The following is a 13656-nucleotide window of genomic DNA, read 5'->3' as shown; positions in this document are numbered from 1 at the left end:
GTGTCAAAACAGCATTTAATGTTTGAATTTTGCGTTAAATGTACAGGATTTGATTTTGACTTTAACTTTGTTTCTTATCAAACGTAACAAAGCACAAAAAAAAAATGTGAAAGTGACTTTTTTTTCTTTATTTTAAAAGTTTAATGTTTGCTTTACTTGTTCATAGGGCTGCACAATTTGGCCAAAAAAAAAATAAATAAAATAATAATAATAATATTATTAATTAAAAAAAAAAAAAAAAAAAAAAAAAAAAAATATATATATATATATATATATATATATATATATATATATATATATATATATATATATATATATATATATATAATTATCACAAAGGGCTGCAAAAATTGCCAAAAAAGTATGTATGTGTGTGTATATAAGATAATAATTTAAGTATTAAATACAACATTAAAGAAAATACCGTTACTAAAATACTAGACAAAATTAGAAAAAAATACTCTAATAATAATTTTGTGCTATAAAATAAAAATTGAGCATTTAATAAAAATATAATTGTAATATAATTATTATTCAAAATTAAACAAAATAAGACATATTACTGTAATAATACTCTTGTGCTGTAAAATAATGTTTATTTTGTGCTATAATTTGTAATAAAGCGTAAGAAACTCGCATTGCTGCTTGAACTGAAGCTGTTACAGCGACATTTAAGAGTGTCAAAACGGCTTTTAATGTTTGAATTTTGCGCTAAATGTACAGGATTTGAAAACTGAGACTTTGTTTCTTATCAAACACAACAAAGCACAAAGCTCTTTGAGATTATTGGACTGGAGGCGCATTACAAATATTTACTGAAGTGAAAAATGCAGATCTGGCAACCCTAGCTTGATACATAGTGTCAAATATATTATTGTCTTAACTCAAACAGCTATAAATTTGACACAAAACATATCTTCTTCACACAGTAGCTGTCTGAAATGTTTTCCTGGGGCTTTTTGCTTGATTGTTTTAATACCCATTATCGGCCGATATATCGGTGCATCCTTAATCAGAATGTAAGTGTGATGTGGGTTACCTGGGACAGGCCCGGGGAGGGCGCGGGAAGCGGGGCGGAAGGGTGGGGAGGGGCGGAAGGGGGTCCTGACAGAGGCTGAGGTGCCTTATTCATTTCACCCGGAGCATCTGCATCGAGACGCAGCACCTACAGACAAAACCTGCAGCAGAAAGAGAAACATGTCAGAACGTCACTGCCAAGTCATTATTCAGCCATTCATTTAGTCTTGAACTTAATTAGCGATTATAATGTCTGAGTGTAAATGATTAACGCACACGTCAGAAGTTCATGGTCGTACATACAGAGATCTGAGTCACACTGAATCATCGGACAGCATTTGTTAAAGCTCAAGCGTGTCATCTTTCATATTAACCCTGTAAAACCTGATATATAAAATTGTTTGTTTTTTTTAAACTAAACATTTTTAGTCTAAAAAAAAAAAAAATTAAGAAAAAAAAACCTGGAAGAGTGTTCGAATGACTGACTGGAACCTGTCATTATGTTCGCAGTTGTGTTTGGTGACGCCGTAATAACACACTTCACCTTTAACACCGGAGATCCAGACCTGAACGCCGCAGTAAAGAGTAAAAATAACAGCAGTGCATCTTTAAACACTGCAGCACAGACACGTTTACAATGGCCGTGTGTCTCGGGAGACAAACACACAGAGACGCAAATTAAAAGTCTGTTAAAACAGGTGTCTTGGTCATGAAACCCTCGAAATTGCAGACTTTTTCCAGGTTTGTTGCAAAAAATTGGTAATAGTGCTGAATTATTTAGGGGAAAAAATAATAATAAATGCAATGTAATTTTTTATTTTTTATTTTAAGAGTTTCATGTTTGCTTTACTTGTTCACAGGGCTGCACTATTTGGCCAAAAAATAAATATATAATATAATATAATATAATATAATATAATATAAAATATTAATTTTGTATGTAAAAATTAAAATAAGAAATTACTATTACTATTATATTAATTCTATTGATTTAGGGGAAAAAAATAAAAATTGCAATGTACTTTAAAAAAAAATAAAAAAATGTTTGCTTTATTTGTTCATAGGGCTGCAAAAATTGCCAAAGAAGTATGCATGTGTATGTGTATGCGTGTGTATATAAGATAATAACTTAATTATTAAATACAAAATTAAAGAAATTACTGTTATTATTGTATTAATTATACTGTGCTATAAAATAACAATTGAGCATTTAATACAATTATAATAATTATTAATTATTTTTAATATAATTATTAAACAAAATACTAGACAAAATTAGAACTATTACTATTGTAATAATTATTGTGCTACAAAATAAAAATTGAGCATTTAATAAAAATATGATTGTAATATAATTACATTAAACATTAAACAAAAGACATATTACTACTGTAATAATACTGTTGTGCTGTAAAATTAAATTGAGCATTTAATGCAAATATAATTGTAATATAATTATTACAGTCAAAATTAAACAAAATAAGACATTGGTTTAATTTTTAATGCAATAATTATATTACATTTATATTTTTATTAAATGCTCATAGTAATTATTTCTAATTTTGTCTAGTAATTTATTTAATTATAATAAAGATAATTAATAATTATAACTGTATTAAATGCTCAATTGTTATTTTATAGCACAATATAATTAATACAATAGTAACAGTAATGTCTTTAATTTTGTATTTAATACTTAAATTATTATCTAATAATTACTATAATAATACTATTATGCTGTAAAATAAAAATTAAGCATTTATTAAAAATATTTGCACAATTACAATGAAAAATTCTTAATTTCTTTATTTTCAAATATTAAATATGAAGATTTTATTTTGACAGAAAACCAATATATAGCATAATAAGAATGTATTATTTTCTCCCTTAGATCATTTATAAAACCCTTGAAATAGCAAAAAATAAATAAGTAATAATAATAATAATAATAATAATAATAATAATAATAAATATTACAAATTTCACCTCTAAGTGTTTTAATGTTAAAAAAAATCTAATTGTGATAAAAATTGATTATAATTCAGAATGACATTTTTGCTGTGCTTGTGTATCGAAATATAAAAACTACAAAACTATAATAATAAAAATGTTAATTTTTTGAATATTACAAAAATCTTAAAAAAAATGCAAATGTGTTAAAATATATTACTAATAACATTACTGTGCAGTAATTCTGTTTTTTTTTTTTTCTTGTAAACAAAATAAATGGTATTTAAGAATAGGGTTACAAAAGGGCAGAAAATTTCCAGTAAATTACAGAAAATTTGTCAGGAAACTTCTGGAAAGTTTTTGGAAATTTACCAGAACTCTATCAGCAACTCTATTTAAGAGAAAAAAAAAATATACAAAATTTACAGTATCTGTAAAGCTACAATACTGATTTTCATGTATAGATTTCTTAATTTTTAAATCTTAACCCATCAAGCTTTATTCTGTAACTTAGTGCTTTCTCAAAAATATTAAAATAATCATTAATCAGAACTGGAGGCAAATTTGGTCATTTTTTGTGAATCTCATCTGTAGTTTGAGGTCTGCTTTATGACCTGTGATTACCGCAGCACTCATTCATTATTTGGCCTTGTGTGTTTGACGAGTGTCTGCATTTGTGAATGAATCAGAGGAACAAGACTGCGGCAAGAGACCAGCTGAGCGAGACCCAAACTAGTTCATATGGAGGGGGTTCAGGCCACACGGCTCTCTTTACAAGAGCCAAATATAGAGGCAAACCTGCACAACTCTCTCACACACACACACACACACACGTACGTTACTGGACGTGAGGATACAGTAGCGACAGACTGACGTTTCTCACAGATACAGAGCTCAGCAGTGACATTACATAACGCTTAAATACACCTTGCGGAAAAGCCAAGTTCAAAAGGTTTTCAGGCCACAAATCAAAGAGAAGAGAATTAAAACGACTCTTAGTCAGCTCTATTTTCTTTACTAATAACAGTTTCTGCTATTAAATCATTCACAGGAATCACAATTTAGGAAATTACCATCATTTAAGATGACTCAGCAAATTACTTCATAAATTACATCCCTTTCTCCACGGTACTTATCAGTGCAAATTATTGCAAGAAAATCTTCATAATCATAATGAAAAAATTAGAAAAATGAAAGATTAACTTTTTAGCTAATATAACCAAATATAATATAATTCCAAAATACTGCAGAAAAGTATGAAATGTGAGGTGAAATGTGTCAATTTTTACAAAAAGAAAATAATACAATGAACATGACATATAATTTTAATAAATCAGATCAGAAACTGAACACAACGGCTTTAATTAGTGCTACGGGTTTTCAGCGGTTGGTCATGATAGATATAAACACAAAAACTGCTAGAATTAAATTAAAACACAATATTTAGTCAAAACTAATATTAAAATGCAGAAACCATGCATTGGCAACATGAGAAAAACTTAAGCTTATCAGCCAAACGGATGCAGTTTTTAGCCTCAAAAATGTTTTTCCCAAAAAAGCCATTGTATTACCATGGTATGTGTCCAAAACGCAAGAAAATACCATATTTTACATATATATTTACAAAAAATGCCATTGTATTACCATGGTATGTGTCCAAAACATAAGAAAATACCATGTTTTTTATATATATATATATTCCCCAAAAATGCCATTGTATTACCATGGTCATGTTATATATATATATATATATATATATATATTCCCATAAAAAGCCATTGTTTTACAATGGCACATGTTCAAAACGCAAGGAAATACCATGTTTTATATACATATTCCCAAAAAAGGAATTGTATTACCATAATACATGTCCAAAACACAAGAAAATACCATATTTTACATATATATTTACAAAAAATGCCATTGTATTACCATGGTATGTGTCCAAAACACAAGAAAATACCATGTTTTATATACATATTCCCAAAAAATGCCATTGTATTACCATGGTATGTGTCCAAAACACAAGAAAATACCATATTTTATATATACATTTCCAAAAAATGCCAGAATTGAATGAAAACAATATTTAGTTAAAATTACTAAAAAACAGAAACGATGCCAAATATTTGCCAAAAAAATCTGTAAAGTTTAGCTAGTTAGCATGATCTAGTTAGTTCCTGCTGTAACTAGACAATTAAAAATGCAAAAAGCACCTTTCTCCATTGATGACCATTCAAAAGTAGCACTGCATTCTGACAAAATTATTTCATAGCAAACAATATAGAAAAATCACATTAAAAAAAAGTTTATAAAACACAAGGGGGAAAAAAACGTAAAAGCAAATTTCACTCAGAAATGAATAGTACTTTTGACAAATAATTTGCCAGTAAGAAAAACACTGAATTAAACATGAAATTTTGAAAGAGAGAGATTGCTTTCTTGTAAAACACTAATAAATTGTTTTATTTTAAATAATTTTTACAGTGCAGATTTTTTTTCTAACTTTAAAAGCTCTCTCATGCACTTCCGCCAATATAACGTCCCAAAAATGACATTCTGCTGAAAATGTTCTCACCTTCAAGTCATCCAAGATGCACATGAGTTTTTTCTTCATCAGATTTGAACAAACATAGCACTGCATCACTTGCTCACCAATGGATCCACTGCAGCGAATGGGTGCCGTCAGAATGAGAGCTGATAAAAACATCACAATAATCCACACTACTCCAGTACATCAATTAACCAACAGTCTTAAGAAGTGAAAAGCTGCATGTTTGTAAGAAACAAATCTATCATTAAGACATAACTAAAATGTGAGTCCATAATCCATAATAAAGCTTCCTCCAGTGAATCACAGTGAAAAATCCAGCCACATATTTATTTAAAGCTTGTAAACGGTGCTTGATCTGTGCAGATTTCTCTCCTGATTCAGACCAGACCACTTTTTCACTGGAGGAAGTGTTGTAATATGGACTTGTATTTTAGTTCAATATGTCTTAATGATGGATTTGTTTAAGCTTTTGTCTTCTGAAGATGTTAACTGATGGACTGGAGTGGCGTGGATCACTTGTGGATTGTTGTGATGTTTTTATCAGCCTTCATTTTGACGGCACCCATTCACTGCTTGGTGAGCAAGTGATGACACATTTCTCCAAGTCTGATCTCGGACGGCCTGAGGGTGAGCGCATTTTCATTTCTTGGAAAACTATCCGTTTAATAAAACAAACATGCAGGCCGTCTGCATCAGCACAAGCACTGAAACTCCCACAAACACACACCGGCTCTGTCTTTGTCTGCTTTCCTTTGAGAGTTTGAACACGGCACACTCACACGAGACCTTTGGAGCGTGTTGCTATTGGATACAGAACTGCAGTGTGAGACAGCTTCAGTAATGCGACAGTCATGCACGAGTGACTAACGCTTCACACACGCGCTCCGTCATCGCTCTGCCTTTACACATCAGCCTCTTTCACCGTGAACTTTGACCCAGAAGCCTGACGTGGGCCAGAGCCAGAAAAAAAACAACATCACTGTACACAAATCATTCTTAAACTACGAACTGTAGACAATAAGACCACAGATGACCCGTCAACGTCTTTTTAAATGTCTTAGATCATCTCAAATGTCATTTAAACGCTTTAAATTCACACAGCAACTAATTAGAAACACAGTGTTTGTACTCTATTACAATGGTAAAATAATAGGATCAGATGGTAATTCCATGGTTATCCAATTCTGATTACATTCTGTACACCAAAAACATGGTATTACCATAGTACATTCATAAAAAACAGATAATACCATTGTAATTTGATTATGAACCATGTAATGAATGAATTCATCGTGGTATTTATATGCCTTATAAAACAAGACAAAAAAATAATGTTTTAAAGACTATGTACCATGGTATTACCATATTTTTGGGACATATTCCATGGTGCTATCATGATTGTTTTGGATGTATACCATGGTATTCTTGAAAGCACCTTCTAAATTCCACTGTACATAAATTTAAGTATCTGCATCCCAAAAAATGCCATTGTATTACCACGTTATTACCATGTCCAAAACGCAAGAAAATACCATGTTTTATATATATATATATATATACACACACAAACACACATTGTCATTGTATTACTGTGGTATGTGTCCAAAACGCAGGGAAATACCATGTTTTATATATATTCCCCAAAAATGCCATTGATATTACATTTTATATAAGTATTCCCAAAAAATGATATTGTATTACCATGGTATGTATCCAAAATGCAAGAAAATACCACGTTTAATATATATTCCTAAAAAAAAAAAAAAAAAACACACAAAACATGGTATTTTCTTGCATTTTGCACTTGTACCACAGCAATATCAATGGCATTTTTGGGGAATATATATAAAACATGATATTTTCTTGTGTATTGGACACGTACCATGGTAATACAATGGCATTCTTGGAAATACATACATAAAACATGGTATTTCCCTGAGTTTTGGACACGTACCATGGTAATGCAATGGCATTTTTTGGGAATCTATATATAAAACATGGTATTTTCTTGTGATTTTTTTTGGGAATATATATAAAACGAGGTATTTTCTTGCATTTTGGACACATACCATGGTAATACAATGGCATTTTTTAGGAAAATATATATAAAACATGGTATTTTTTGTATCAAAATGCAAGAAAATACCATGTTTTATGTATATTCCTGAAAACAAAAAATTTTTACAAGAAAACATGGTATTTTCTTACGTTTTGGACACGTACCACAGTAATATCAACGGCATTTTTGGGGAATATATATAAAACATGGTATTTTCTTGTGTTTTGGACACGTACCATGGTAACACAATGGCATTTTTTGGGAATATATATATAAAACATGGTATTTTCTTGTAATTTTTTTAAGAAAATATATAAAACAAGGTATTTTCTTGCATTTTGGACACATACCATGGTAACACAATGCCATTTTTTAGGAATATACATAAAACATGGTATTTTTTTGTATATATTTCCAAAAAAATGTCATTGTATTACCGTGGTACGTGTCCAAAACGCAAGAAAACACCATGTTTTATGTATATATTCCATAAAAACCATTGTATCACCATGGCATGTGTCCAAAATACAAGAAAATACCTTGTTTTATATATATTCCCAAAAAATGCCATTGATATTACTGTGGTACGTGTCCAAAATGCAAGAAAATACCATGTTTTATGTATATTTTCCAAAAAAATACCATTGTATTATCATGGTACATGTCAAAAATGCAAGGAAATATCTTTATATATATATATATATATATATACCCAAAAAAGCCATTGTATTACCATGGTACGTGTCCAAAACACAAGATAATAACCATGTTTGCCATTGTATTACCATGGTACCTGTCCAAAACAGAAAACAGAAGACAATATAAATATATATACACAATACAAAACTATAAACATAAGAAAATACCATATTATATATATATATTAGAATGAATGTACCATGGCATTACCTCAAAAATGACAAAAAATACTGTGGGAGTACCATGGTAAAAAGATGGTATAACATGATACACCATTCATGTCCCATAATATTTACATTGTACTCTGAGGTACAAGAAGACATTTCGATACCCTAATGTACTGGTGGATGACCATATTAGTGACATGTACCATGGTATTACCATGGCCCTCCAAGGCACGTCAAAAACCATCACGATACTGACACGATCTAAAACACACAGTTTCATCAAAATACCTGCTAAAAACACGATATCAGCGTGATCGATGAAATCGACGCAGTTCCTGAGACACCTGTCAGCACACACACATTTATATGTGCTGTATTGATCACTTCTGAGGGCCAGATTGACAAACTCAACTTACTGCGTCGTTGCGCGCGTAACGCATTAACGCGCCCGCGTTAAACATCACGTACACACGCACACACACGAGCGCGCATTCATTTACAATCGCTCGTTTGACACACAAACAAGGCTCGGCTCTTTACCGTTTTTCTTTTGCTCTCTCTCGGTGTGTCTCACTGTCCGGTAACGCGAGACGTGCAGCGCGTCGCCATGTTCGCTCGCGCGTGCGCCTGCCGGAACAAAGCACGTGGGTCGCGCGCGCAAGCGCAGGCGCAGTCACGCGCTCCGGCACGCACATGCACCGGCGGCGCGCCGCTCGTCAGCATGATTCAACACTTCACCAACACAACTACTTCATTACTGTGGATTCTGTACAGTTGTGCTCAGTGGACGTTAATTAACCCACACACTAATCATAACTAAACACTTCACATGAACACATTAACACACCGAGAAAAGAACGCGGCAAATGTTGCGTAATCTCATGAATAATTACGTGACTTCGCGTAATCATATGAAGAAGTGCGGGCGGTGCTCAAACACCTTTCACTTTAAAATTACATAATATAATAATAAAATAATAATATATTTTTATGTATATATATTTTTAAAAATATACAACATTTTTCAATTCAAAATAATAATAAGAACATACTATTACTTGAAATAAAATTTAATCAATTATTTAAAATTCAAACCAAACACAAAATAAAACTTTAATTAAAATCATAAAAATAAAAGCTTAATTTATTTTTAATATATATATCATTTTTATATATTTTTAAAATATATAATATATTTTTTAATATAAATTATTTTATCTAAAATAAAAAAAACAATTTAAAATATTAATAAGAGCTATAAAAGTATCTTAATCATAATAAAATAACACCCATACTATTACCTGAAATAAACAAACTTTAAATTAAATTAAATTAATTAATAAAAAAAAACTTAACACAAAATTAATAAAACTTTAATTAAAATCATAAAAATAAAAGCTTAATTTATTTTTAATATATATATCATTTTTGTATATTTTTAAAATATATATTTTTTAATATAAATTATTTTATATAAAATTAAAAAAAAATTCAAAATATTAATAAGAGCTATAAAAGTATCTTAATCATAATAAAATAACACCCATACTATTACCTGAAATAAAACAAACTTTAAATTAAATTAAATTAATTAATAAAAAAAAAAACTTAACACAAAATTATTAAAACTTTAATTAAAATTAAAATGATAAAAATAAAAGTATAATTTATTTTTACATTTAAATATATATAATATATATTTAAATATATATCATTTTTATACATTATAATATATAATATATATATTTTTAAATCTTTTATATAAAATAAAAACGAATTCAAAATATAATAAGAACTATAATAGTATGTTAATCATAATAAAATAACACCCATACTATTACCTGAAATAAAAAAAAACTTGAAATTAAATTAAATTAATTAATTAAAAAAATATTTTTTATACATTTATACTTTTTTTTTTAAACAGACAATATTTTATATAAAATAAAAACCAATTCAAAATATGAATAAGAACTATAATAGTAAAGTAAAACAAACCTTAAATAAAATTAAATAATTTAAAACTTTTTTAATGAGCTATTTGAGCTTCTCATCCTTCTTTGTTTAAATTGATATTAAAATAACTAATAAAAAAAACATATACAGATATATTTAAAAATGACAACTAATTAAAATAACACTTAAACTAAAATGAAAATGAATGGAATGGAAAATATAATAAAATAATTAAAAATAAAGATGAAAAAACATAAAATGAAAATGTAAAAGGTCAAAAAAAAAACTAATTTAAAATATTAATAAAGCTAAAAGTATCTCAACAGTACTAAAATAACACTGATATGTTTCTTTGGATGTTGTGAGGGTCAGATCTGCCAAAACCAAAACAAGTGTTTACTATATTTACACCAAATCACATCCTCAGCGCTGTGACATGCTGACAATCACGTGCATCTGATGCTGTCAGGCGTCATTACTGACCCATGAATTCATGATCACACACACACAGGTGCCACGGCCCCACATTAGGACGGTTAGTTTCATCTGTCAAATGTAGGTCAGTGAAATATTAATCTGTTTTCCAAACCAGGAGCAGAAGAGATGATAAATGCAGTTATGTCACGCTGTAATGCCAGAAGAAATCGAGTCAGACTAATAACAGGCCAAAGCAGCTGTTTGAAGTGTCGTTATCTCAACTGCAGTTTGCATCTGGACTTTTCTAGAAGAAAATGCAATGTTTGTCTGGGCTAAAAACTAAACTAAAATAATAAAAAAAAAAATACTAAAATACTAAAATATTATTTACCAATACATTAATCAGTTTTAAGTTTTAAACAAGGCCACAATTTTTACCTACAACTAAAAATAAACTAAAATAAAAACTAAATAATATTTTGTGCATTTTATTTTGCACTACTGATAGAATTTTCATTAAGGTTAATTAATTTTTTTTTTTTTTTTAACTAAAACTGAAATAAAAATGAATACAAACTTTTTAGATATAATGAAAAATAAATAAACAAACAAACAAATAAAAAACAATAAATTTACCAATATTACAATTAAAAATAAAATAAAATAAAATTATATTTTGTGCATTTTATTTTGCACTATTGATATAATTTTCATTAAGGTTAATTTAAGTTTTTTAAACTAAAACTGAAATAGAAATGAATACAAGCTTTTTAGATACAATGAAAAACAAACTAACAAACATATAAATAAAACATATTTATTTATAAATAAAAAACAATAAATTTACCAAAACTTCAACCAAAATTGAAAATAGTTTTAAACAAGGCCACAAATTGTACCTAAAACTAAAATAAAAATTGTAAAATATATATTGTACATTTTATTTTGCACTACTGATATAATTTAAGTTTAACATATTTTATTTAACTAAAACTGAAATAGAAATGAATACAAACTTTTTAGATATAATGAAAAACAAACAAACAAACAAAAACAAACAAAAAAAACAACAAATTTACCAGAACTTCAACCAAAATTAACAACTGTTTTAAACAAGGCCACAATTTTTACCTAAAACTAAAACTAAAATAAAAAAAATATATATATTGTACATTTTATGTTGCACTACTGATATAATTTATTAAGTTTAACTTATTTTTTTTAAACTTTTATTTATTTTTTAAAACTGAAATAAAAATTAATACAAACTTTTTAGGTATAATAAAAAATAAACAAACAAACAAATAAATAAAAATGACCCCCTCTCTCTCACACAAACACACACAAAAACAATAAATTTATCAAAACTTTAACCAAAATTAGAAATAATTCTGAAAAGGCCACAATTTTTTACCTAAAACTAAAAATAAAATAAAATAAAATAAAATACAATAAAATAAAATACAAGTTATATTTGGTATAACTGAAATTAAAAATTAATACAAACTTTTTAGGTATAATAAAAATTAAACAAACAAACAAATAAATAAAAATGACCCCCTCTCTCTCTCTCTCTCTCTCTCTCTCTCTCTCTCTCTCACACACACACACACACACACACACACACACACAAAAACAATAAATTTATCAAAACTTTAACCAAAATTAGAAATAAAAAATTCTGAAAAGGCCACAATTTTTTACCTAAAACTAAAAATAAAATAAAATAAAACAAAAGTTATATTTGGTATAACTGAAATTAAAATTAATACAAACTTTTTAGGTATAATGAAAAATAAACAAACAAACAAATAAATAAATAAAAATGACCCCCTCACTCACACACACACACACACACACACACACACACACACACACACACACACACACACACACACACAAACAATAAATTTATCAAAACTTTAACCAAAATTAGAAATAATTCTGAAAAGGCCACAATTTTTTACCTAAAACTAAAAATAAAATAAAATAAAATACAAGTTATATTTGGTATAACTGAAATTAAAATAAATACAAACTTTTTTAATATAATGATAAATAACTGAATAAATAAATAAATGACTAAAACACTAAAATTAAATTAAAAAGACATATTCTTATCATATTGAAATTGTTATTTTATTTCATTTTTAGGTTTCATTTTTTAGTTATTTTAGTAAATTAAGTTAAACATATTAGAAACAGCATCAAAACAAAATGCATATGAATGAAATGAATATATTTTAAATAAATAAAAATAAAATAAAATGACCAAAACTTTAACTAAAATTATAATGGAAAATATAAAAGCCAAAACTGCTTTAGAATATGAATTAAAAACTATAATATTGTGTCAGTGACACTGTGAGGCCACTAACAATCAATAACAGAATTAATAATCAATAATCAGCTGATCTATGATGCTGATTTAAATATTTCAAATAATGATAATTATGACATTTTTGATCAGTTGTTTTCAGTGAATCTAACAGTCTTACACACACACAAACACCTACACACACACACACACACACACACACACACACACACACACACACACACACACACACACACACACACACACACGCGTCAAAGCCGGTAAGGTCTCGTGTGTGGCTGTTTCTTACCGGACAGGAGTTTATCGTACAGCTTCGGTGCCGGTCCGGTCCTGTACCGGATCAGTTGAGCGATACCGAACCGAAAAGAGACTTAAAAAAGAGACAGACCCGTCTGGAACCGGACGGAACCTTTTCCGGCGGAAACCGGCGACTCGGGAACTTCCGGGATCGGTGACAATAGGGAATCCCGACCACGTGACAGCAGCCGCGGCGTGTGGG

The 13656-nt window shown here is 28.7% G+C and overlaps 1 protein-coding gene across 4 annotated transcripts in view; it reads right to left on the bottom strand.

The window, feature by feature from the left end:
- The window catches only part of LOC127177437 (eukaryotic translation initiation factor 4 gamma 1), a 60847-nt gene extending 47271 nt beyond the window's left edge, over positions 1-13576 (bottom strand). For 3 of the 4 annotated variants that reach the window (XM_051129714.1, XM_051129716.1, XM_051129717.1), the window contains exons 1-2: positions 13447-13576; positions 1040-1178 (exon numbers count right to left, since the gene is read on the bottom strand). In XM_051129714.1, the coding sequence (XP_050985671.1) occupies positions 1040-1132 (93 nt within the window). In that variant the 5' untranslated portion in view covers positions 1133-1178; positions 13447-13576. Of the gene's footprint in view, positions 1-1039; positions 1179-8986; positions 9096-13446 lie in introns of those variants that run through there. The other variant, XM_051129715.1, reaches the window with a different exon arrangement.
- Positions 13577-13656: the final 80 nt, after the last annotated feature.

Source organism: Labeo rohita, chromosome 15 (genome assembly GCF_022985175.1).
Source record: "Labeo rohita strain BAU-BD-2019 chromosome 15, IGBB_LRoh.1.0, whole genome shotgun sequence".
NCBI lineage: Eukaryota > Metazoa > Chordata > Actinopteri > Cypriniformes > Cyprinidae > Labeo > Labeo rohita.
The sequence above is the reverse complement of the archived record's forward strand: the minus strand, read 5'-3'. Positions and strand labels throughout refer to the sequence as shown.